This window comes from Chiloscyllium punctatum, chromosome 37 (genome assembly GCF_047496795.1).
Source record: "Chiloscyllium punctatum isolate Juve2018m chromosome 37, sChiPun1.3, whole genome shotgun sequence".
NCBI lineage: Eukaryota > Metazoa > Chordata > Chondrichthyes > Orectolobiformes > Hemiscylliidae > Chiloscyllium > Chiloscyllium punctatum.
In genome coordinates, this window is record NC_092775.1 from 37,068,898 (window position 1) to 37,096,885 (window position 27,988).

Here is a 27,988-nt window from a genome sequence, read left to right on the forward strand (position 1 = left end):
TGATATAAATTACATAACCCTTCAAGGATTCAAAGTAAAGTTTAAATAGTTCCTTGAATTTACAAACTATGGATCTGGGCTGAGATCACAATAACTTAAATATGAATTAAATTATAGATTTCTTTGAAAGACTGTGCCTCATATTCTGTTTACAGTTTTATTTGCTGTCAGGTGGAAAAAAAAAGACTATTAAAATATGTATGTTTTCAGACTGAAGAAAACTGACTTCAGACAAATCTCTAGTATTTGGTTTTGACCGTTTTAATATTCAAATAAGTAGGGTTTCACAGCATAAGTCTGATTTTTTTTTAATATCCCATGTGAAAACATCTAAGACAGTGCTACATTAACCTAGAATTTGAGCTCCAGTGTCTGAGATGCAAATTGAACTGTAAATTGTCTAATTCCTATTTCGTAATAGTCTATATTTGGTTATTGTGCTTTTTCAAATTAGAAAACAGTAAATATCACTTAATTTAATTGAGAAGGGAAGGAATAAAAGTTGGTAAGCTATGGAGGAACCAGTTGATCATTGATTGTAAAAGCCATTTATTGCCATCTATTTGAAATGGAATGGTGAACACTTTTAACACCCCAACCAAGCAGCATAAACTACATCAGTTTTTCTTCAATAGCATTGCTCTCACGTCTGAATTAGGAAATTTGTGGTTCAAGTTCCATGTCAGAGACTTGAACTCAAAATCTAGGTTAAAATAGCACTGTCTTAGATGCATGCTTTGTACAAAATATTAAAATAATGACCCCCCAGTTGCCTGAAATGACAATAAATATTCCATAATGCAATTTCAAATAAGAGTGAGAGGTTATCACTATCATACCAAATATTTATCCCTCAAATCTACATCACTAAAACAAATTACCTGCATTATTACTCCAGAGGATCATAGAATCGCTTAGGTGAGGAAGCACGCCATTTGGCCCATCAAGTCCACAGACACTCCAAAGAGCATCTCACCCAAGTTTTTCACCCGTCCCTATTCCCATAACCCTGCATTTCCCATGGTTAACCTACACATCCCTGGACACAATGGGCAATTTACCTAACCTGCACATCTTTGGACTGCAAGAGAAAATCGGAGCACCTGGAGGAAAGTCACGCAGATATGGGGAGAATGCGCAAACTCTATGTTGACAGTCACCTGAGGCTGGAATGAAAACCCAAATCCCTGTGCTGTGAGGCAGCAGTGCTAACCACTGAGCCACTGTTCCACACCTGTTTACAGCTCTGCATAAACTAGCTGCCGCACATCTTAAATTCTACCAAAGACGACAATTCGGAGTACTGCATAGATTATAAAATCCTTTGAGATATCCTGATTTTGGAAAAAGTGCTGTACAAATGCAAATCTTCATTTGCTTCAATCTCTTGTGTGCCATCTCAATTTTTAAATAAGTTAATATGTTTTCACTGTTCGTATGTATTGTTCAGCCTGTGAAGTAGATTTAACTTTATAAGCATTGAATTGATGGCATGGTGTGTGACACTTTTCAAAATAAAATGTAGATGATTTCCTGCATGATCTCATATGCATGATATGCTATAATTAAGGGAAAATTACAAAATCTGAGCCGCACTATGTTGGAATCAGAGGATACATGCTTCTATAAAATGGTATTTTTTTTTACACAAACCAAGACCGAAGTGAGCAAGCCTAAACACTCATTTTCTGACAGTGTAACAATAAAGTGTGCCTTGTCTGCTACTAGTTCCAAATAATTGCCAACCTAAGAGGTTTTGTGCCAGCCCAATCCACATTGCAGGCTGGCTGGAAGGAAGGTGGACTGACCACTACTTCACATGTAATCAGAACAAGTGCTAACTAAGTAGCTTATTTGTGAGTTTGGTGAACCAAAATAGGGCATCTCTGCAGGATAGGTAAAACCAATTTGGAAGTTCCAAAGTTAAAGTTGTAAGTTATTTTCGAATATATAGTACTTTAAACAGCTGTTGCTGATATATTGTACTTAGTTCTGCCAGTGCCACCCAGTAATAGTTATGAAATACTAATGTTGCTCTTAGAGAGCCCCATGTTACAGTTTGCTGAAGTAAATTTAAAATGGGGGGAGCGGGGTGAAAAGTTTGCAACAACATTAAAATATAGGCTTATTACAGTATTTCTGTATAAATATTACAGTATTTCTGTACAGTATTTCTTATAACAGTATTTCTGTTACATAAACAGATGCCTGCACCAAAACTGAAGACTGGCTGTTGCAGTGGCCGGTGTGTGGAAATTGATCCTGTTCCCTCATCCTCGTCTGCTGTTTCAGACCTCAATCTGAAGAAAGCAAAAACTTTAGATTCCCATGTTCCAAGCCTCAAAAGAAAGCGTGCTGGTACAGTATTGTTCATATTACTACAGAGGAACCTCAATTATCCGAATGAGATGGACATGCACTATTTCGTTCAGATAATTGATTATTTGGTTAATTGATTAAATGCCACTCCTCTGGGGGGACTCAGAGTTTTCTGAAGTTTCCTTTTTCTTCACTCTGCCTACTTGCTCCTTCTCTCTATCTCAGGACTTTGTTTCTGAGCAGACGCACATGTGTAAGGGACCTGCAGCATTGCTGAAGCCTTCCGCCCCTCCCTCTCCATCAGTTCAATGGGATTGACACACCAAGCACCTGCTATGTCTCTTTTTTCCCCCCCCAACCCTGGTCAGGACACTAGGCAGCAGCACACTGGTGCAAGCCCCCACCCCTCCCTCACACACACATACACAGCCACACACTCAACTTTTCACTGCAATGTTTTGACAGGTTCCACCTTTGCCCTGTACAGGACAATGTTGGAGAGATTATCTGGGGAAGGGGGGTTTAGGGTACATCCCTGTGTAGAGCTCCAGGGAAAGTGTGGGGAGAGGGGGAGAGAGAGAGGGCAGGTGATCAGTCATTTGGAGATGGTGTCTGGGCTCCCATCGATGTCTAGGACTGTTCTCGGCAGCATTTCAATTAGCCGAGTTCATTTTTAATCATAGTAAACAAAAAACGCGATCACTGTTGGAAACAGGTCTTTGATGTAATGTTTCTATCAGGACCTTGAGATCATCTTCAGGTAATCTGAAATTCAGATAATTGATATTGGGATAATCAAGGTTCGTCTGTATTCATTCAAATAACTCTGTGCTTAGGTATAGTATAGGTATGTGTACGTTGGAAGCCTGTTATCGTTGTTTTAAATTAACCTAAGGCTGTTTAGAAAACAAGATACCAAAATAAAATCTTAATCGTTTTGAAAGCCATACATTTTTATAGACAAGAATGCCTGCAAAGGGCAATGGGGGATAATGTGCTAAATTAAGCTAGGTTGATAGTGCTGCTAAGAAGGCATACGGTGTGTTAGGTTTCATTGGTAGTGGGATTGAGTTCCAGAGCTACAACTATACAAAACGCTAGTGTGGCCGCACTTGGAGTATTGTGTACAGTTCTGGTCACCATATTTTGGGAAGGATGTGGAAGTATCGGCAAAGGTGCAGAGGAGATTTACCAGGATGTTGCCTGGTCTGGAGGGAAGGTCTTATGAGGAGAGGCTGAGAGACTTGGGTCTGTTCTCATTGGTAAGAAGACTAAGTGGGGATTTGATAGAGACATACAAGATGATCAGAGGATTAGATAGGGTAGACAGTGAAAATCTTTTTCCTAGGATGATGACGTCAGCTTGTATGAGGGGACATAACTACAAATGGAGGGGTGATAGATTTAAGACAGATGTCAGAGGCAGGTTCTTTACTCAGAGAGTGGTAATGGCATGGAATGCCCTGCCTGCCAATGTAGTCAACTCAGCCACATTAGGGAGATTTAAACAATCCTTAGATAAGCACATGTATGATGATGGGATAGTATGGGGGGAGCGAGCTAAGAATAGTTCACAGGTCGGCACAACACTGAGGGCAGAAGGCCCTTTTCTGCGCTGTATTGTTCTATGTTACAGACTTAGACAGCCTTTTGTTGTATAGAAACTGATGAGCTAAGGTCAATTGTAGTATTCGCTTCAAGTGGACTTCCAAGGCAGGGGATAAGTGAATGTTGGCCAAGGAAAACTAGGGATTGAAATATGACAGAGGAAGGGTTAGGTTGTTGGTTTGCTTGCTGAGCTGGTGGGTTTGTTCTCAAACATTTCGTCACCACACTAGGTAACATCAGTGAGCCTCTGGTGAAGTATTGGTGTTCAATCCTGCTTTATATATATGTGTCTTGATTTGTTGTGGGTGAAATCATTTCTGGTTCTGTTTCTGAGACATTGGTAAATGGGGTCCAAAACTACATGTTTGCTACTGGAGTTCCAGTTTGAATGCCAGGCCTCTAGGAATTCCTGTGTATGTCTTTGTTTGCCCTGTCCCAGGATGAATGCATTGTCCCAAAGGAAGGATTGAAGGAAAAATTGCGGCAAAGAATTGAATTGGGACAGTCATTGTGCTCCATTGAAATGGAGGTATGCTCGCTAGGGAAGTTGCATTCTGGTCAAATGAAGGATGGATTGTTGTTGTGGGGGTTGGGTGGGGGGGGAAGATGACGGTTGTCATTTTATGGGATTATAGGTTTTGGTCACCAAAGTGATGATCTATATATGGAGTTGGGACAGCTTTTGGTCAGGAGATTTATTGATATAAGGTACATGGGTTTTGATTGTTAAAACAGTGGTAAATTTGCAAATAAATGTTACTGAGGAGTAGGACATTAAAATCTGCTAAGTAATGCTGCATCAGCAGAGGGTTTGAATTGCAGGTTCAGAGCAATTTGGGTATCATGGTGGGGAGGTCATGGTAAGGGTGAAGATCTTTGAGATGTGGGATCCACTTTGCTGTACAGATACCTTTGAAATATTTCACTTTCTTGAAAAAGAAGAGTTATTTGCTGGGGCGGGGGAAGGGATTATAATCATTCCCTTTACAGTCAGTGAACTTTAGTGACTATCCAATTCTAGCTTCTTTTTTTGCTCAGTGGGAGAAGTTTATGCTGCTAGAACTCATGATCATTAGAATCATTTCTTCGGGTTTAGTATCATGGACCAGATAATAATCTCCTCTCATCACTCCAGGGTAGCAGTGAAGTTGAAGTTGATGAGCGGTTGCAAAGGATTGGTGCTTGTATGTGGTTTTGTGCAATTAATAGAGTTTACACATATTTCCAAGTATGGTTTATGTAGCTTTAACACTTTTCTGTTTCTGTGCTGTGATGACGGACTTTACGTGATGTTAGACGACTATTTTATCTCCTATGTTGTCGGTTTTGAGAGTTTACTGATAAGGTATGCTTTCCTTTTTTGGTCAGAGTATTGAGTACAGGAGTTGGGAGGTCATGTTGCGGTTGTACAGGTCATTGGTTAGGCCACTGTTGGAATATTGCATGCAATTCTGGTCTCCTTCCTATCGGAAAGATGTTGTGAAACTTGAAAGGGTTCAGAAAAGATTTACAAGGATGTTTCCAGGGTTGGAGGATTTGAGCTACAGGGAGAGGCTGAACAGGCTAGGGCTGTTTTCCCTGGAGGGTCGGAGGCTGAGGGATGACCTTTATAGAGGTTTACAAAATCATGAGGGGCATGGATAGGGTAAATAGACAAAGTCTTTTCCCTGTGGTCAGGGAGTCCAGACCTAGAGGGCATAGGTTTAGGGTGAGAGGGGAAAGAGACCTAAGGGGCAACTTTTTCACGCAGAGTATGGAATGAGCTGCCAGAGGATGTGGTGGAGGCTGGTACAATTGCAACATTTAAAAGGCATTTGGATGGGTCTATGAATAGGAAGGGTTGGGGGGGATATGGGCCGGGTGCTGGCAGGTGGGACTAGATTGGGTTGGGATATCTGGTCGGCATGGATGGGTTGGACCGAAGGGTCTGTTTCCATGCTGTACATCTCGATGACTCTAAGGATGTCCATTCTAGTATGATCGCAAGTATTGTGAATGCCACTGCTAGTGGAGCAGCACACACATGCCCAGGAACACAACTTGACATGTAAGCCAATGTCATTGATTCCTATCTGTGCATTTGTAGTGGCCATTTTATTGGGCGCTTACAGTCTGGATGAGGAGGTGGATCAGAGTGAGGGGGACCAGGCACATCAGTCGGCCCTGTTGCTGGGCTTGGACTTGGTGCTCCAACAGAAGCCGCAACGAGGATGCTGGATGACCGAGTGAAGATACAGCAGCCAATGAAACCTAACCTCTTAGGCACTGTTAAGGAAGGAAGCTCTGCTTCATCAGCCTCCCCCACCTCCTCCACTCTAGAATGGTGATGTCAGCAGAACATGTGCATGTAGGTGCTTCCTATGGCCTGTTGCAGCCATTAGTTGACCTTGTGAGCAGCCTCTGCACATACACAGGAGCCATTTGTCATTTTAGATTATCACTTTGTTCTAGTTTTTTTTTTCTTGGTGGCTATTGGCTCTAGCTACAACGTGAGAGAGTGCACCCAACACTTCCAATAGGAACAATGGCTGGTGTTCTGCTCATTCAGCGTATTATCTACAATATGCATGTGTGCTCATTGTTTCCTAGTCCATGTTGGGAAGAAATGCAATTATTGTTCAGTCTGTTGTTGGATGAGTTCATGCTGGGAATTCTAGCCCACAATTCAAGCCAATATTTTGAAATTTTGAGGTTTCCACTTCTTTCTTGCTGAATTTTAAGCTGTTGGTTTCCCAATTCACCACAAAGTTCGTTTGGCATTGCAGCAAGCAGGGTTATTTAAAAAAAATTTTAAAAAGAGCTGCTCAACTAAGGTTCAAACCCACAATTGTTCGTAGTGTTCAGTGTGTGCTCAGTGCATTCCAGGAAGTGCTAATGTTTTGTAGAAGATGATAATTGATTTTATTTTTAAGCATGTGATGACAGTCGAGAGACCATGCTGACCAGAAGATTTATTCTGTTAGTTGCAGATTTACTTCATCCTGTTAACAAGGTCTGGATGAATCATTTGAGGAAGTTGGCTGCATTGTATCAACAAGGGTTGCCTGATTCTCTAGCCTTCATTCAACAATTGAGGAGTCAGAAACTCAGGCGTTCACACTTGGCTTGAACAACCTACTGTATAAGGTTGAAGATTAGAAGTTTTGCATATGCTGTGAAAAGCATAAAAGAACAAGAATAAAGGTCTCAATTGTCAAATCCCACTATTTAGCGTTAACCCTTTGTATCACTTCACAGGAATTTCTAGGCCAGCGACAATATAAATTGTATAAAAGCTGTAGTAATTGTAGCAGAAAGAGTGGGAATGCTCACCTCCCAGTCAGAAAATCTTGAATTTAGTTTTAAAAACTAAAGTTTACCTGTAACAAAGCACCTTTGTTCATGTTCCTAGGTGACAATCTAGACAGGTTAAAAAATCTTATCACAAATTAAACAGTTCAAACTGTAGCTCGTAGGTGTCTTCAAGTCCATCTGGTTTGTGCCAAAGGAAAATCCCATGTAGACAGCGATAGTAAGAAAACTGCATGTAAAAAGGAGCTTTGTAAATAACAAGGTCTTTGAATCCTTCATCTACATTCCAAAATCCACGGGATTTCTAGTAATCATTTCCTTCCCAACTTACAGCATTTATCTCCCAGAGATCCTTTCTCTACTACCTCAATTTCCTGATCAATGATATGAAGTTGCTGGTATTGGACTGGGATGGTCAAAGTCAGAAGTCACACGTTACCAGGTTATAGTCCAACAGGTTTATTTGAAAGCACAAGCTTTCAGAGCAATGCTCCTTCATCAGGTGAGACCTCCAAAAGATTGTGATTTCAAATAAACATGTTGAACTATCACCTGGTGTCGTGTGACTTCTGACTTTGACTTTATCTATGTTGATATTATCTGTAGAATGGAGGTTGCTTATATAAAGCTAAAATTAGACCAATTCTCTTGATTCTTTCACTGCCCCTTTGCTGTTTCTCTGCATGTCTGACATCCAGTCTCCAATGAAGTACAATCCATCTCTCAAAATCCTTCTCAGCCAAGAGTTTTCTTAAAGCCCATATCATAATTAGGGTTCATACTTCACTTTCTCAGTGTCACATTTGGTTTGGTGTAGTACTTTAAAATGTTTGTCTTTCTTAAAGTTGCAAATTGTTTTCTCATTTAATGCGATTTTCAGTGTTTGAATGCACCATTTGCAACAGGATTAAAACACAAATCTCTAATTTTTCAAATTGAGAAGTTATGACAGCAGTCCAGCAAGAAATATGAAATCAGCTAGTAAGAATTTCTTTGAGTATTTGGAAAGGAAAGGAATGAAGTCCTTAAGTGTCAGTTCTCCAGAGAGGTTCTAAGGGATGAATGATGAGATATAAGAAAATGGCAAATGAATTAAACAAATGTTTTGTGTCTGTCTTCATTGTTGAGGAAAAAGATGAAACATTTCAAAAAAATTGTGAATCGGACGTGAAAGGGAATGAGGAACTTTTAAACCTTTACAGTCACCAAAGGAAAAAGTACTGAGGACATTATGAGAACTTAAAGCTAGTAAGTCCTGATGGACTTCATCCTAGGTTTTGCAGATGTGGCTGATGAGATAGTGGATGTATTGATTCAATATTGCAACATTCCTCAGATTCTGAAAAGGTCTCTTTAGACTGTAAGATAGCAAACATGACTCTTCTGTTCAAGAAAGGAGGGAGACAGAAAGCAGGAAATTGCAGGCTGGTTAACCTAACATCAGAGGAAAAATGCTGGATTTTATTATTAAGGAAACTGTACAGGGTACTTAGATCTTCATGCAATGCAGCACTGTCAACATAGTTTTGTGAAAGGGAAATCAGGTTCAGCTAATTTATTGAAGATGTAACAAGCAATGTGAATAATGGAGAAGTGGTGGATATACTACATCTAAATTTCCAGAAGGCATTTGAAACATCAAAGGTCATTGTGTAAAATAAGATCTCTTGATGTAGAAGGTAAGATATTAGAATGGGCAGTTGGCTAATAGGAAACAGTTGGCACAAAGAGATCATTTTCAGTTAGAGTTATAGAGATGTACAGCATGGAAACAGACCCTTCGGCCCAACCCATCGATGCCGAACAGATATCCCAACCTAATCTAGTCCCACCTGCCAGCACCCGGCCCATATCCCTCCAAACCCTTCCTATTCATATACCCATCCAAATGCCTCTTAAATATTGCAATTGTACCAGCCTCCTCCACTTCCTTTGGCAGCTCATTCCATACACGTACCACCCTCTGTGTGAAAAAGTTGGTCTCTTTTTTTTATCTTTCCCCTCTCATCCTAAACCTATGCCCAGATGTGTTGAATGGAATGGCATGAGGGTAAGTGGGAGGCTTAAACTACTTCTGATTTATATCAATGATTTGCTTGAATAGGTAGAAGGTATGACTGCTAAATTTGCTGTTGATATAAAATAGCGAAGAAGGTAAATTGAGAAGAGGAAACAAGGAGTGTACAAAGTGATATTGATCAGTTAATTGAATGGGCATAAAGTTGGTAACTAGAATATAATTAGGATAAAGTGAATTGTCCACTTTAAGTTGAAAGGTAAAGCAGCACATTATTTAAATGGGGAAAAAAAATTGCAGAATCCTTTTGTATTAATCACAAAAAGTGAATTTGCAGTTTCAGCTAGTGATAAGGGAGCATACCTTCCCTCTGCCACTTTGTAGACCTTAGACGTCTGTGTGTGGCATCAGCTTCCAGAAGTCAGTGCATCCACATGCCAATCAGCATGCATGTCTCTGAGTGACAGTGCAGCTTCATAACTTAGGGGGAACATTGTTAGGGAACCAAGTGGGATATTGTTATTTATTATAGTGAGACTGGAATATTAAAAATAGGCAAGTTTTGGTACACTTATTTGTGGTATTGGTGAGATCACATAGAGCAATAGAACACAGAAAACAGACCCATTGGACCAACTAGCTAGCACCACATCTGGAGTACATTGAATAGTTTTGATCTCCTGATTAAGGAAAGGATAAAAATGTGTCAGATGCTGTTCAGCCAGGATTCACTGGAATGATTATTGTGATGAAGGGATTATGAGGGAAGGAGTTTTGTTATTGACTAGGCCAGACTACTCAAAACATTCTGAAGCAGGCAACACAGACCATAACTTGGCAATTTGTTTCGGTAAGTGTACAGTGAGAATTATCCGGAATAAGTTAGCTAGGTTGATAACCGGGTTTTAAAACAGACAAAAATTTATTCACAAAATTACACAATGAAAGAACAGAATAAAGGACCCCTCCAGAACTCCGTCTATTCAAATTAGACTTAGCTATGCCTTTCTGAATATACACAACAGTCCCAATAAGCAAACCCTGTTTTAAAAAAAACAGTAAAAATGGAACAAATACTTACAGGTTGAAGTTAGAAGGGCAGAAGGAGAGAGTGAGCTAACCAGCCTGTTTCCACACAGCTGAAGTTCTGACTAGTTTTGGACTGAACTACTCAGCTAGAGAACTGACCACTCTCCTTTCATTGTACAGATCACTTCTAAAACATGACCACTTTGGCCTGAAGTCTCATCTGTTTACATAGAAACAAAAGGCCTCACAACATCCTTTTTCATCTCTGTACCAAACTAGTCACCCTGGAGCTGGGAGGGTTTTATGACTCCTCTGGAAAAAAGAAACCAAGGACACAGTATCCTTGAGAAAAGGAACAGCATTCTTTTTAAAAAAAAGGACCAGCTTTGTGACACTTCCCCTTCCCCCGACCCCCTTACAAAACAAATGAACCATCAATACCAATAGATGGTTAAAAAAAACCTTCAAAAACCCAATTAATAGTCTAAACACACATACACAGTATACTATCAATAAACATGCAAACATACGCAACCAAATGCAAATTCATACCATGGCACACCTGCCACCGAACACCTCCATATCTCATTCGAGACTCGATAACGCAATAGCAGTCACGTTTTCGCGACCTGCCACATACACAATTGTCAAATTGAATGGCTGCAACAACAAGCTCCATCTAAACAGACTGGCATTTTTGTCCTTAAATGTTTCCACAAATGTCAATGGGTTTTGATCAGTGTGTACAATTGTCTCAGATGTATTGCTGGTAATATAATGTTGTAATGCCAGCACAAAGCTTAAAGTCTCTTTCTCCACTGTTGAATATTTCTGTTGATGAATGTTCGACTTCCTGAGCAAATACCCAGTGGGTCTTTCTATTCCCTCGTCATCCTCCTGCAGGAGCACCACCATGACACCCACATCACTGGCATCGATAGCTACCTTGAACGGGATTTGTGTAATCCAGTGTGGTTAATTCTGGGACAGTGGTTAACATAGTGTTTAGGCTGTCAAATGTCATTTGACAGTCCACTGCCCACTGAAACTTCTTGCTGTTCTTTTAACAATTCAGTGAGTGGAGCAGCCACATGCTAAAGTTGGGCACAAACGTTTGGTAAAATTCATGCAATCCCAGGAACCTTTTTTTTGAGGGTGTGAGAAATTACCTGCTTACTTTTATTTTCACTTCACATGGGGCCATTTGTCTATGTCCATTAACCTGGCCCAGGAAGGAGAAAGTAAGGATTGCAAATGCTGGAGATTAGAGTCGAGAATATTGATGAAGGGCTAAAGCCCGAAACATCAATTCTCCTGCTCCTGGGATGTTGCCTGACCTGCTGAGCTTTTCCAGCACCACATTCTCAAACATGACCCAGAAAGGTGACATGGGCTTTGGCATATTCACTTTTTGCTAAGTTGACACCAAGCCTGCCTTCCGAGGTGAATTGAATAAGTCCAATAAATGCTGTAAATGTTCCTTTCATGTGGGACTAAAATCAATATACACCACGCAGTTGGGTAATCCAGCAATGACCTTATTAGTCAGTCTCTGAAAAATGCTCCAGCTACATTTCATACCAATGGCATGACTTCGAACTGATGTAGTCCATTTGGCATTACGAAAGCTGAAATTGCTTTGCTGTCTGACAGGTACTTGCCAAAAGCCTCTGAGCAAGTCCAACTTAGAAATGTCAGTTGCTTGTCCCACTTTTTGAACACAGTCCTCCATCCGTGAGATTGGATATGCATCAGTCTTTATAACGGTGTTGACTTTGTGACAGTCCACACATAACCGTTGGAATTTGAGGAATGTCCAATTCAGAATCCTCTGAACTTGGTTCTTTCTTCTCTGCTGTAATCATTAACACCTTCTCCTCTTGCTTTCCTTCCCGATCAAAATAGCTTTTAAACATATTCACATGACACACACTCTGAGATTTCTTCCTGTTTGGAGTCCTTCTCAAGTAATTCACTTCACTCGATTTCCTCGCTTTGATAAGGTCCAACTGTTATTGGAAGTAACACCAATAGCTTATCCCCAATTGCAAAATTGCAATTTTGTGATTTCTTATCTGCTTCCTGTTTCATTATATCCTGTCTAGTTAGCTCTCCAGCTCTACATAATAGTTCTCTAAAATTTGACACATCGTCCAAATGGGTGGTCTCTGAATTCTGACTTATTAATTTCTCCTTCATCAATTTTAATGGTCCTCTTCATGCTCAAAAATTAATTCGTATGGACTGAATTTGGTTGAATCATTCAGTGCCTCTCCGATTGTAAAAAGTACAATTGGAACTCCCTTATCCTAATCATGCAACATGGTCTCTAGTGTTTGCCATCTCTCTAGCACTCCCTGCAATTCCAGATGGTATGCAGTAGATTTGAATTGCTTTATTCCCCAGTTATCTATAACCACCTTGAATAGTTTGGATGTGAAGTTTGATCCTTGATCTGACTGGATCTGTATTGGTAATATTTATCTAGTAAGACATTTAAATAATTCTTCTGCAACCTTTTTAGCTATGATGGTGCATGATGGGATTGCCTCTGGAAATCTAATCGGCACATCTATTATTGTTAATAAATACTTATTCCCACTTTTTGTTCGAGTTAGGGGACCGACACAAGCAATTATGACTTTTGTGAAAGGTTCCTCAAATGCTGGGATAGGTATCAAAGCTGCAGGTCTTATTACTGCCTGTGGTTTTCTGATTAACTGACATGTATAACATGTCTGGCAAAATTCAACTACATCTTTGTGTAGTCCAGGCCAATAAAGGTGTCTTTGTATTTTAGCCAGTGTTTTCCTCACCCGTAAATGACCTCCAAGTGGTAGCCCATGTGCCTATGCCCTACTGGCAAAACAATCTGAACTTCTGTCATTTCTCATCTGCTCGAATGTGTGATGGTCTCTATTTCCTCATTTAGACACTATCTGTTGAGTAATAAAACACAGGGATGCATTCACTCTCCTTCTCTCTATATGCCTTTTGATGCAACTGTTTTAACATCTCATCTTTCTGCTGTAACTCAATAAGCGTAGCAGAGCGAAAGACACTTGCATGTTTGCTCTTGCTCTGTCCCACTTATCTGATCAAAAAAGTCTTTGATAAGGCTATGTCAGCTTCCTCATCTGTGTGTTTTGATCTCTCCTGCTTCAAGCTGTGCTTCTGTGATCTTGTGATCATGCAATCTGGGAAAAGTCCTGGAAAAACATAATTCATTTCTTCAGTGGCCTGCATCTCCACTGGCTTTTCAACGAGAGTAGGCAGCGTGCCTACCAGTGAATCCGCTATATCATTTGCAAGGACAAATTGTATTCCTGAGAGTTTGTCCAGTACTCCTACCACAAATTCTCCACTCTTCCCTGGACTCTCTTGCCTCACTTTATATAATTGGGCACTTTTTGTCTCACCATGAATTCCTGTTACCAGGACCTTTTCTGGCAATAGTCCCTCAGGAGTACATATCTCCTCATCCTTCAGCATTACAAACGACTGAGAGGATCCTGTGTCCCTTAATATTGTAACCTCTTTACCTGATACCCCTGGCCTATGTGAATAAAGTTTACCCTTGCATGTATATTTTTTAAGCAGATCTGGCACTTCCACCTTAATCAACCTCTGATCATCTTATACACTGTGAGGCAGTTGTCTAGTTTCCCTTGGGCTTTTTGTTACTCTATCCAACAAAACTCCCAGGCTTGTCTGGTTTTCCTTCATCTGGCTTTCTCCTAGCCCACCAACACTGTGATTTTGTGTGGTCCACTTTATTACAATGAAAACACTGGATCTTTTTAACTTGTTTGTCCCCCTCAAGTGTTTCTTTTTTACCCTGTGGTAAGTTATCCTTATGATTTTCACTGAGACCTACTTTTCCCTTTCCATGTGAGGATTTCTCTTTGCCCTAATTTCTGTCCCTCATGGACTGAAATTAGTTCTGGAAGTGAAACTGTGTTTTATGAATTAGCTCATAATCATTAGCCACTTCAGCTGCTAAACTTGTCATTTTAACTCTCTGCTCTTCCAAATGAGTTTGCACTACTTCCTCGCTAAGGTTACCTTCAGCCTTTATCTCCAGCCTTTTAAGCTAACTTTCCTTTTTAAGTGTCAGTTTCTGAAGTTCAAAAGCTCTTTCCGTTTCCCTCTCTTCTGCTTTTGATTGTAACTCAAACTGTTTCAAGTCTGCTGCCCTTTCCTTATCACTCCCCTCTAACTCAAGCTGCTTCATTTGCAACTGAATTCTTGCTGTCTCTATAGACTTTGATAGCTTCTCTGGCAGGTTTAAATGCTGAGCTACTGCTGTAGTTATTTCTCCTTTCCTTACAGAAGCAGGCAGCTCCAATCCCAGCTTGTCTGCTCATTCCTGCAGCTTGGCCTTATTCACCTTTTTGCAAAACTTCCAAAGTCGCCGCATCCACTTCCGGGAAAATTTTGGCAACTGAAAGAGCCATTAGTGTTACAAGCTTTGTCTACGCAGCCAAATCAATAACTGAAATAAAGGTACTTTATCTTTATGTACCACTTGCTGTTTAAAATCCCGCAAAGAGCCCCCAGTCTGTTATGCACTAGGCCAGACCACGCAAAGCATCCTTAAACAGGTAATCCAGACCATAACTTTGGAATTTGTTTGGGTAAGCATAAAAATTATCCAGAGTAAGTTAGCAAGGTTGACTACCAGGTTTTGAAACTGACAAAAATTTATTCACAATGAAACACAATAAACAGAATAAAGAACCCCTACAGAGCACAGTTTATCCAAACGAGACTTAATTAAGCTATTCCAAATATACACAATAGTCCCAATGAGTAAACCCTTTTAAAAAACAGTAAAAATGGAGCAAATACTTACAGGTTGAAGTTAGAAGGGCAGAAGGAGAGAGAGTTTACCAGTCTGTTTCCACACAGCTGAACTCCGAACTACTTCGGGACTGAACTGCCCAGCTAGAGAGCTGACCACTCCCCTTTCATTATAAGGTCACTTCTAAAACATGACCACTTTGGCCTCAAGTTTCATCTATTTATATGAACAATAGGCCTCTCAACATCCTTTTTCGTCTCTGTACCAAACTAGTCACCTCCAAGCCAGGAGCTGACTTATGACCCCTCTGAGAAAAATCAAGGTTCCTTGAAAAAGGAACAGCCTTTTGGAAAAAAGGATCAGCTTTGTGACAGTTTTATGAGGAAAAGATTGGGCAGGCTGGACCTGTATATATTGGAGTTTAAAAGAAGAGGCAATCTTATTGAAATATCTAAGTTCCTGACAGGGTGGATGCTGAAATGAATTGGGAGAGACTAGGACTAGGGCACGTGGGTTTAAAGTGAGGTATCTCCATTCAAGCAAAAATGAGGAGAAATCCGTTGTTTGAGGGTTGAGAGTCTTTGGAACTGTCTGCCCGCGATAGCAATGGAAGCCAGATTATTGATTATCTTTGCTTAAGAGTCTATCTGGGATAGGCAAGAATGTGGAATCCAAACAGCCCTAATGTTATTGAACGGGGGAGCTGGCTTGATGGACTAACTGGTGTACAGGTGTTCCTAATTCATATACGAACAACTCCCTACATACCCAATAATGTTACTAAATTATTTAAAACCAAATATTACTAATTTGGACTGATTTACTTATATATAGATGGTGTTGAGTCTTGTGGAGGAGATGGCATGACCAAGATCTGCATTGAATATGAGAAAACAAATGAGAATACAAGAAAAAAGCCTGTGAGTCTGCTTGATGCACTAGAGCACAGTGAACTAAAGGTTGATGAAAGTGGAAAAAAGGTAAGATGTACAAGGTTTGTGGCTCAGGCACTGGTTGCAGTTCTTACGGATATGTTTGACAAGCTGGGGAGTTGGTTTGCAAACGCTTTGTCCCCTTTCTAGGTGACTTCCTCGGTGCTGTGGAGCCTCCTGTGAAGTTCTGCTGTCCTGTCTCGGATGGAATTTAGCTGGTTCTGTTCCAGCTGATTCCGGATGCCGGTTGTTTGTTGCAGTGGTTGGTATATAGTGATCGGCAACCAGAAGCAGTGGGAATGAAATCAACTAAATTCCAACCGAGACGGGGCAACAGTGCTTCACCAGAGGCTCCACAGCCCTGAAGATGTCATCTGGAAAGGGGATGAAACATCTGCAAACCAACTACCCAGCTCCACGAACATACTCCTAACAACCGCAGGTAAGATGCATGTTAGTCATCTGTTATGTTTTTAAGTTTTAAGCTATTGAACTTGTCCCCACCTGCTTATACAATAATCAGAGGGATTTTCATCTGTACTTCATTAGATCGCTTGATACAGTGACTCATAATGAACCATTTTAATCTAGTGAGGGGAAATTGAAGGTTTGTTGTGATTTTCTATCTCTAAGGATTGAATTACTCCACCTTTAAAATTTATGCTAGTTTCAGCTCTTGTGTGTGGCTGAGTATTGCCTCGAGCTTCTCATATTCACTTGTCTTAGTCATGGATCTGAGGCAAACATGTTTTTGTTAATTGTTCCGGGATGTGGGCTTTGTTTTAATCATGATTTGGAGATGCTGGTGTTGGACTGGGGTGTACAAAGTTAAAAATCACAACACCAGGTTATAGTCCAACAGGTTTAATTGGAAGCACACTAGTGTGATTTTTAACTTTGTTTTAATCCGTTTACGTTACAATCAGCTTTGCAGACACTTGAAGAATTTGAATCAGAAAAAGAAAGCCTATTCCTTTATTTTGTTGAGACAAAGTCCTGAAAATCTCTCCCATAATGGAGATAGTGGGCTGTAACAATTTACAGAAACGACTTGTCACCATGTTTGCAAGACCAATTAAGAATGCACAATAGATGAAAGTCCTATGACTTTGTTTAAAACATACACATCTAATTTCCTTTTGAACCATTTAATCTCCTCAAGTTATTTAATATAAACTATTCTGAAGTAACCAGCTAATATTCTTTCAGATTATGTTTTGCTGTAGTAAATCTCACATTCTAACCAAATACTGTCTGGAAAATATGTTTCAAATTCCCCTTTTACTACTTTTTCTCATTTATACATGCCTTCCCTGCAAAACAAAATAGCTTCAGCGTCCTGGGAATATTACATTCTCCCTTCTGCACCATCTTTCTAGTTGCACATTCCTATTTCTGTGTGCACTTGCTTAGCATAGAGTCAAAGAGCTGTACAGCATGGAAACAGACCCTTCGGCCAATCCGACATCCTAAATTACTTTAGTCAGCACTTGGCCCATATCCCTCTAAACCCTTCCTATTCAGGTACCCATCCAGGTGCCTTTTAAATATTGTAATTGTACCATCCTCCACCACCTCCTCTGGCAGTTCATTCCATGTCGATGTCCTGTCGATGGTGCAGAAATGTCTGCCTGTTCCCCTAACTAACGAATCTTCTAACACTACTGCTTTTCCACTTTTCCTCATTCTCTGCTGTATCGATGAGCTACTTGAGTGGCTTTCTAATCCACAATTATGTTTGCCAATAATATTCTTCCATTTACTTGGTAAGTCTGTTGAAAATCAGTTACTTTTGATGCGAGTGCCCTTGCTTTTGGCTTTTATTGTTCTAACAATAAATCTAAGTGTAATTTTTCTCGGCTGTTTCCTTTCTTTTTAGGTTACGTAATTGTTCTGCCTGTTTCCTGACTTGTACTGGCAAATGTGTATTAATATCCTGAATGTATTGCAAAAGTATCTCCCTCATTGTAAATGATGGCAAAAACCTGGTTTACGTTTCTAAAACTAATATTTCCTACAACTAAAGCTGCAGTGTTAATGCTATAAATCTGTAATTTGTTAAGGCAATTCATTCTTTCACCAGTAATGTTAGATTGAAACCTTCCATATAGAATTGAGCTCAGCTGAGAATTAAATCAAGCTTTTAGTTGACCTGTCTGCACAGTTCTCTCTCTAAAGTAGATCCTGGTGCCTCTTTCTTGCACCTTGGAGATAATTTGTGGATAATGCAATATGCTTGTGGTTTCAGAATGACTGACTATTTTTCCCTCTGTGTTGAGTTTCCAAATACCACAGTATATCTGCTGTTAACTCTTTCCCCACATCTTGCATTCACACTTGCATCATGACATTACTTATATATTTTCCATCTTTAGTTGCTGCCTTTGATTGTATCAAAAATAGCATGAGTGCTGAATACTTAGGAAACTGTTTGAGACGTTAGCTGTTTCCTTTTGTGACTTATGAACCCTTTTCTCCACACCCACAGTGGCAATCAAATTATTTTCGTTTGACAACTCATGGTGTGACCGCTAACCAAGGAACTCTTCCTTCTCTTGGAGATTTGCTGTAATATTACAGGACAGAAGGAGGCCATTTTACCTAAGAAGTTGCACTAGCTCTTTCAAAGTGAAATCTAGGAAGTCCCACTTTCTGACTCTTTCCCCATGTCCTTGTCATATATTTTCTCCTTCAACGTCCAACAGAAATAATGAGGAGGGGGAACTTAAAATAATTCTTTTTGTTTTTAAAAACTGGCAAATTAGTCCCTGCATCCTAATGACTTATTAAATGGGGTTTTAAAAGAAGTGGCAACAGTGGGGGAAATGTCTATTTTTTGCACTGTCTTCTCGAATATGTCTCATTAACTACCCATGATGCCCGTATTGGGTCCGTCATGTCTGATGCCAGACCAATTCTACCACTCGGAGAAAGTGAGGACTGCAGATGCTGGAGATCAGAGTAGAGTGTGGTGCTGGAAAGCACAACATGTCAGGCAGCATCCGAGGAGCAGGTGAATTGACGTTTCAGGCAAATCCCTGATTAGATTAGATTAGATACAGTGTGGAAACAGGCTGTTCGGCCCAACAAGTCCACACCGACCCGCAGAAGCGCAACCCACCCAGACCCCATTCTCCTACATTTACCCCTTCACCTAACACTATGGCCAATTCACCTAACCTAACGGGGAGAATGTGCCAACTCCACACAGTCAGTCGCCTGAGGCGGGAATTGAACCCGGGTCTCTGGCGCTGTGAAGCAGCAGTGCTAACCACTGTGCCACCGTGCCGCCCTGATGAAGGTCTCTTGCCCGAAACATTGATTCTCCTGCTGTTCGGATGCTGTGCTTTTCCAGCACCACACTCTGGACAATTCTACCACTATCCCTATCCAGAAGAACTTGCCACTGCCAAATATCCTGGAATGGACAGCAAACCCTGACACTGTCGCCACCTTGGAAAAGCCATCAGGCATCTGGACAAGAATTGTCAGTCCGGAGCTACCCTGCTCTGTTTGTAACACTTGCCTCAGGCATGGTTGAGAAGAGGAAGTGACCAGACACCACCAGCCTGGTCCACACCTATCATCTGGTGCAGTGCACAGCAGTGTAGGAAGCTCAATGACCGTCTCCTCCTCCCCCAGGGTAATTTCTGCCATCATCTCTCTGCTGTTATACCCACCTCCCACAAAGCCTCATGGTTACTACTCTCATTATTAATGCTGTCAGTCACTGTGATCCATCCCAAACTCCACACCGCTAACCCCGCAGCCCACTCTGCTGCCTGCTCACTCTGGTGGGAGACCTCAGTGCTTTTCTTTTTTCTTCTCTTTTAATACTTACCTTTCTCTCTGTCCAGAAGAAAACTCACCACAATAGACCGTAAAGAGTCAAGATATCAAGAGCCTCTCATTTGGCTGCTCACAGTTTGAGGAGAGCATCCTGACCTTGAAAGCCTTGGGCCGCTGGCTGACCATGTCCAAACATCTGGCCTGATATCAGAGACTGCCCTTTGTTTACTTTGCTGGGATTCCCTGGTTGAAGCCTGTTTCCCTGATTTAATTGAGTCCCACTGACAGTGACGATGGCACATCAACACCTTGAGCCTAGTATCTCTGCCTGAAGCTGCAAAGTGTAAAAATGGATGGCATAGATGCTGTGAGCAGCGAGGTAGATTCAAAGTGAGTGAGTGCTAAGAGAGGAAGTGAAGAGCCCTGAGGTGCAATGTTGTCCAATCCATGAATTGCATGTCTATTGCTGTGCACAGTGTGTCCTTTGCAGGAACATTGCGGTCACAGTTGCTGATAAGCTTGAGTTGCAGAAATGTCCTGTAGGTGGATTGAAGATGTATCATGATGATGCTGAGAGAGTAGCAGGTGTCCAGTGCCAAGGTCTATTGATGTGGTATGGTTATGATTGCTGCCGAGGTAAAATCAATGACTGCAGATGCTGGAAACCAGATTCTGGATTAGTGGTGCTGGAAGAGCACAGCAGTTCAGGCAGCATCCAAGTAGCTTCGAAATCGACGTTTCGGGCAAAAGCCCTTCATCAGGATTGCTGCTGTCTGAGTGTCCTGACAGGTTGGTGTCTGGTTTCCAAGCATGGACATCTAGATGAGCAAACAATGAGCTTGAGTCACCAAGAACCTGACCTGACATTCTTGTCAATAATTCTCCTTGCAATAGCTGGTAGGATAGAAAGCTGTATATCAATGAGGTGAGCTGTCAATTTATGAGGGTGACGGCAAACAGTAATCCCCTTTAATCGGCATCTGGCCGCTGGCTTGCAAGAATCTCATTTTGATGCCTTGGACTTTGATGGAAAATGCAGTTAGTTGACCTAGACATCACGCAAGTAGGAGGGAGTGAGGATTGCAGATGCTGGAGAGTCAGAGTCAAAAAGTGTGGCTCTGGAAAAGCATAGCATGTCAGGCAGCATCTGAGGAACAGGAGAGTCAACGTTTTGTGCTTAAGCCCTTCATCAGGAGTATGGGCTGATGAAGGGCCTCTGCCCAAAACATCACCTCTCCTCCTCCATGGATACTACCTGACTTGCTGTGCTCTTCCAGCACCACACCTTTTGACTCTGGATGTCATGCAAGGTCTTGCTGAACCTCTCTCAGATGTCTCACCATAGTCCCTGTGATTAGGCCCTGATATAGGACTCCACCCAAGGGATGTATGGGTTTTTATCTTCCACGATTCTTTTGAATCTAGAATGACTTATGTGAGTTCAAAGGCAAAATTGTCCTGCCGTTCAGAAAAGGATGAAGAAAGAAAATTACCCATGAACCCCTATTTTCTTAGGTTGTTACTAGCAGGATAGTTGAGAAGCAATACATGTAACTAGTTTACATTATCAGGAAGAACTCTAAGGTTTTGTTGCCCAAGAAATAGATCTTCATAGCATTGCAACTAGGATAGTGGCCACAGAATTGGTGCTTGAGTCTCAGCTATATATAATGTGTACCTATATATCAGTTAGTTAACTGAGCAGACTGAGTGTTACATATCCACGTTTGGTACACTCAGGTGTGTGAGGAAGCTGCGATGGGATAAAGATTGATTACGTGATGTGGATTAGAACAAAGTTATGCTGTTTAATAAGAAGAACAGAAAAGCACCATGTTTTCTAAAGTGAGAGACTACTAAAGTGGTTAGCAGTGCTGCCTCACAGCTCCAGGGATTCGGGTTCAATTCCAGCCACAGGTGTCTGTCTGTCTATGTGGAGTTTGCACATTCTCCCTATATCTGCTTGGGTTTCCTCTGGGTGCTCTGGTTTCCTCCCATAATCCAAAATTTGTGCAGGTCAGGTGAATTGGCCATGCTAAATTGCCCATAGTGTTAAGTGCATTAGTCATGGGTAAATGTAAGGAAATGAATCTGGGTAGGATACTCTTTGTAGGGTCGTTGGGCTGAAGGGCCTGTTTCCACACTAGGCAATGTAATCTGATCTAAAAGAAATCGAATTGAAATGTTGAGATTCAGAGAGATTTGGATTTATTCGTATAATTAATCAAATATTGAATGGTGGAGCAGGCTCACAGAGATTTTAAAAAAAGTAACTCAACTCCTATTGCTTTGGCTTTTACATAAGTCTGGAAGCCGTGATCATGCATTGATCATGCTTCATGTTAAAATTTGTGTCTCAGCAAAAGTTAATTATCTGTGTCACATGCTGTCAGTCTCATAATTCCTGCTGTACTTGTTTGACTACCTTTTTTTCAGCTTGTTTGTTTTGCCTAATTTTCAACCATTCGTTTCATGGTGGTTTCTTCCTTGCGCAAGGAATAGACTAAAGAGAAATCAGATAAAGCACAGTAGAATACCAGTTAGCTCACAAAATGACTTTTGTTCAGGATTAGGTATCAGTCTTTTTTCTTCCTTGAAATCAGAGGACTGGTGAGTTGGAAGTTTACCCAGATTTAATGTAATCCTCCAAATTTATACACCACTTTTGGTACTTATTACAATATTCAGCAGGAATATCTTGCTTGCCAACTGTCATTAGAATATTGCCACAGAAGGCTGTAGGAATCAGGTCATTTAGTATATTTAAGACCGAGATAGATAGGTTCTTGATTGTCGAAAGGATCAAGGGTTATAGGGAGAAAAGTGGGAGAATGAGGTTGATCAACTTAACAGCTGTGATTGAATGACAGAGCAGATTTGATGGGCCGAATGACCTAATTTCTGCATCTATGTTTTGGTCTTACTGTCTAACATAACAAGGAAGAGCAATTTAGCCCCTTAAGCCTGCTCTGCCAGTTAATATGATTGTGACTGATCTCACCTCAGCCTCTGTTGCACTTTCCTGCCTGCTCCTTAAGACCCTTTAACCCAGCGAATTCCACAGATTCACGATCCTTTGTGAGAAATAATTCACCCTCATCTTTGTTTTAAATCTGCCATCCCTTAATTTAAAGCCATAATCTTGTTCTAGATTACCCCACATTTGGAAACATCTGCTTTGTCTCAACACTATCAGTCCCCTTTTGATGTCTTCTATTCCTCAATTAGATCTCCTCTCATTCTTCTAAATTCCAGAGAATGCAGGCCTAAACTGCTGAATCTCTCATAAGACGAGCCTTTCACCTCTCGAATTAATCTTGTTAATCTTCTCTGAATTGTCTCCAGAGCAATTACATCTTATTGCCACTGACAAATTATGCAATTGGGAAAAAAAAACAAATAATTGAAAACAAAATTAGAAACTGTTCTAAATACACCAGAGATCCATCATTGTCTGCAGTGGTGGAGAAAGAACAGAATCACAGTCTGGATGAAGGCTTCTTCCCTTTAACACCCATTGAAACTAATGTCCTTTTCTGGCTCTTAGTCCATCGCTTCAAAGGATACAACATTTCAAACACATGTCCAAGCAATGTTTACTACAATCTGTCCTGCTGCTGAGCAGCCCTCCAAGGTCAATACTGAAAGCAGAAACATTGCTTCGTGCATTGATTGACAAGTATGGTGCTTCCCAGCAGCTCTGTGGTCGAGCATAGTGCCTGAATATTTGTTAAATGTTATGTGGGTTTCCCGCACACTTTTTTTCAGTTAATGAGTTCCACATCCTCACCACCCTCCAAGTGAAAGGATTTCCCCTTGAATCTTTTTTGAATTTCCTAACTCTTCCCTTTTATCTATACTCTGCAGTTATAGACCCTCTCAGCCAAAGATATCTTCCTAAGGATGACCTTACTTTCTGCTCTATTTAGACCCCTTATCATTTTGTGTGCTTCAAGTAGGGGTCCCCTGAGCCTCCTAACCAATCTAATCTTTCCACCTAACTAAATTTATTCAGTTTTAGACTTTAGCATCCTCACAAAATGTCCTCTATACCTTCTCTCATGCAGTCATATTTTTCCTATTGTTTGGTGACCAGAACTACATGTGGTAGTTCAGCTATCACCTAACCAGTGTTTTATGCTTTTGCTGCATCACCACCTGCCAGCACTCTATCTTCTGTATGCTTTCTTGGCTACGTTATCTACCTGTCCAGTCACATTCGGGGATCATGTATTTGCAGGTCCTCCTGCTCCTCAGTATGCCTCAGTAGCCCATCATTAATTGTCCATTCACTTGTCCTTTTAGACTTCTTTAAAAGCATTGCCACAAGTTTAAGGAATTGGGTGGATTTTTCATCACCATTGTCAGTCAAGCCTTTTTATGCTTTCAAACCTTGGAATATTTATACCATTGCTAATAGCTAAACATAAAATGATAAATAATCATGACATGGATTTATTTTGTGCTTTTCACATTCAGGATTTTCCAAAGTACTTCACTCAATGAATCACTTCTAGTAAGTCACTTGTTGAATGTCAAACAGTTAATCTATTATTTGGTTTTCTGTAGGTGGTTAAAATGCCAACAGTGTCTTCTAAACATGTGACAGGTGAACAGCGAGGAGGGAGGAAAAAAATCACGCTAGTTAGCAATCATGTGAGTATGTCTCTTTTGTCCTCTATTACATAAGTACACTGGTATTTAATCTAGTAGTACAGTTTCGTAATACATAACAGCTGCTTTTCAGTGTACTTGTGTGTCACAAAATCTTTCTTGAAGTTAATTCTGTTTTTGAGATTCTTAACGCAAGTTGCTTTGTATATAACCTAAGTAAGAATACTCAAAGGTGTATTGTTTACTTTGACAGTCTGAATAGCTGTTGGGTTTTCTTCCAGTTTAGAAACATGGTTTTCGTAAAACACTTCTTCAATAGATTATTAATTTAATTCAGGAGTGCCAAACCTCCTAATTTTGAATAGCTTCCTCATGAATGCAATAAATTGCATTTGAATTTTATTTGTTTTAAACATGGTGTAATTAGTTATGTTTTGAAGTCTGCATGTAGAAATGTGTTAAGTCCTTTCTGTCTAATTAAAAATACTAGAAGCTTTTAAAATGAAACTGTGCTGAGGCTATTAATGTCTCTTGTTATGAAGATGTATGTGTACATACATTTAAGAGAGTAAAAGCTAGCAATGACAGCACCAAGTGTTCTCAATAAGACATGATATAACGTGTATTCTAGCTACTGGGGTAGCTAGTTGCCTGGAATGACAAAAGAGATTTGAATTAGGCCAATCAGTTTAGATTATACTCCGAAAAGTACAAAATACCAATCAAGTTTAAATTGAGTATATTGCCAAACTTAAAAGCCAATGGCACAATCCGATGCTTTGGGATATAAGACCAGGGAAAGTTGAACAGCTAGGAGGAGAACTGCCAAGCAAACGACATTTGCACACTTCAAAGGTGCCTTAATCGATCAGAAACCTGTGAAGCAGACTTCCCAAGAAGAAAACAGGAATTCAGAGAAAACTGAATGCCGTCTAGTTTTGAGATAAGTTTTGTAAAGTGTGTTTGGGATTTTAATTGGACTGGTATTACAGAAGGGAAGGTAAAAGATAGGTTAGAGGAAGGACTTGTAAATAGTTGTTGTTAGTTAATCATTATACTTGAAAAATTAAGTTCATTTTTACTTTAACAACTACTTGGCCTATTGAAGTTTCACAGATTACTGTACGGGATAAATCTTTTCTATGTTGCTGGTTTTAAATTAAGCAGGAGAGTTTACCCCATGTTGTAACACTTTGTAACAATATAGCTTCTTTTCCAGTTCAAATTCATCTTTTTAGTGGTCAATTAAATTATTTTGACAAAAATAAATTCATTGTTTATATCTTGTTTTTAGGTGCTTGATGTATTGCCACAATCTGAGAAGACAAAAGCAGAAAAAGCTAAATTTTTCATAGTAGCTGTCAAGGAGGTTCTCAGCAATGCCAGTTATGAGCGTTTTACCAATGCAATGCAAGAGTACAAGTTGACAGATGATTTTGACACCTTACTTTGTGAAATGGCAGCGCTTTTTACAGAAGATTCAAAAAAACACAATCTTCTGCGAGGTAATTAATTGTAAGGGTTAGCTATTATGTGGTTAAATAACATTTATAAAGCTATATTTTGATACAAAACCAGGTTAAATTATTGCATGACTTGGGTCTGCTACTCTTTATTGACAAGGTCAGTAGTCCGATGACACTAGGTTACAGTCCAGGCAAAAGTGAGGACTGCAGATGCTGGAGATCAGAGTCTAGATTAGAGTGTTGCTGGAAAAGCACAGCAGGTCAGGCAGCATCCGAGGAGCAGGAAAACTGAAGTTTCGGGCAAAAGCCTTCATTCCTAATGAAGGGCTTTTGCCTGAAACATCGATTTTCCTGCTCCTCGGATGCTTCCTGACCTGCTGTGCTTTTCCAGCACCACTCTAATCTAGGTTATAGTCCAACTAGTTTGTTTGAAATCACAAGCTCTCAGCGCACTGCCCCTTCATAGAAGTCCATAGATTCCCTATAGTGTGGAAACAGGCCCTTCGGCCCCACATTGACCCTCTTAAGAGTAATCCACCCAGACCTATTCCCCTACAACTTTACATTTTAACCCTGACTAATGCACCAACCAACGCATCCCTGAATAATTTGGGCAATTTAGCATGGCCAATTTATCTACCCTGCCCATCTTTGGATTGTGGGTGGAAACAGGAGCACCCGGAGGAAACCCACGCAGACACGAGGAGAATGTGCAAAATTCACAAGGACAGTCACCTGAGGCTGGACACAAATGCGGGTCCCATGTGCTGTGAGGTAGCAGTGCTAACCAATAAGCCACCGTGCCGCACTTGTCAGGTGAAGTCTTTGATGACAGAATGGAACAGAATGTCACAGACTTGAGTAGATATGCCATTCTCTGACTGGGACAAAGCTACCTATGAAATATTGACTATTTCCCTCCTAATTGCAGCAAGCTACCTCTTGGGTTACATTGAAGAAGAGTGAGCAGTTATCCGTAGTGTCCTAGCCAATATTCATCCAACAATTACATCACTAAAATAGATCATCTGATTGTTATTACATTCCTGTCTGTGGGAGACGTATACAAACCAGTTTTGTTTAATTGCTTCGTGGGATGTGGGCATCACTGGCAAGAACAACATTGGTGACTCATCCTCCATTACCCTCATGTCATCACCTTGAGCTAGTGTAGGTACATCGACAGTGCTCAGAGAGAATATTGTGTTTTTTTTTTGCATCCACCATTATTTTCCTGGAGTTTTCTGTGGTCTTTGCTTATTAAATCAAACTCTTACAACTTCTTCCTTTTGTTTCTTGTGTTAAATTTATATACTCTCGTTACTAGCTAACGAATCAGTGACAATGTTTTTTCCCCCAATTATTGAAAATTTGTCCTCTGATTAGTTAGACAATAATTAGCAAATATAAATTTACCACGAAAAGAACAAAGGAATTTCAAGAAAAAATCTGATCAAAACCTGTTTATCAAAAACCTTCATTATTTTAACTAGTCTCACTTTTCCCTTTCTCTGATCTATGATAGTGAGTCCCCATTTCCCCACTTTTACACCCATTGACCCCTTGATTTTCTTTTTTCAGCAAATGATATCTAACATGAATGTGTGACCTTATTCATTTACAGTCATAAAGCTGCACAGCACAGAAATGGACTCTTCAGTCCAACTCATCCACGCTGACCAGATATCCTAAATTAATCAAGTCCTGTTTGCCAGCATTTGGCCAATATCCCTCCTAAATCCTTTCTATTCATATACCTACCCAGATGACTTTTGAATATTGTAATTGTACCAGCCTCCACCACTTCCTCTAATGAAAATATTGCCCCTTCGATTCCTTTTATATATTTCCCCTCTCACCTTAAACCTATGCCCTCTAGTTTTGTACTCTACTACCCTGGAAAAAAATCCCTTAACTATTCATCCTAACCATGCCTCTCATGACTTTATAAACTTCAATGAGGTCACCACTCAGCTCCGATGCTCCAGGGAAAATAGCCGCAGCCTATTCAGCCTCTCACTATAGCTCAAAACCCCCAACCTTGGCAGCATTCATGTAAGTCTTTTCTGATCCTTTTCAAGTTTAACAACATTTTTGCTGTATTAAGGAGACTAGAATT

The 27,988-nt window shown here is 40.4% G+C and overlaps 1 protein-coding gene across 5 annotated transcripts in view; it reads left to right on the top strand.

Annotated features, from left to right (window-relative positions):
* rtel1 (regulator of telomere elongation helicase 1) overlaps window positions 1-27,988 on the top strand; it is a 149,462-nt gene that overhangs the window by 93,126 nt on the left and 28,348 nt on the right. For all 5 annotated transcript variants that reach the window (XM_072556585.1, XM_072556587.1, XM_072556584.1 and 2 more), the window contains exons 26-29: window positions 2,205-2,358; window positions 15,903-16,048; window positions 24,359-24,445; window positions 25,698-25,908. In XM_072556585.1, coding sequence (XP_072412686.1) covers window positions 2,205-2,358; window positions 15,903-16,048; window positions 24,359-24,445; window positions 25,698-25,908 — 598 coding nt within the window. The remainder of the gene's footprint in view (window positions 1-2,204; window positions 2,359-15,902; window positions 16,049-24,358; window positions 24,446-25,697; window positions 25,909-27,988) is intronic.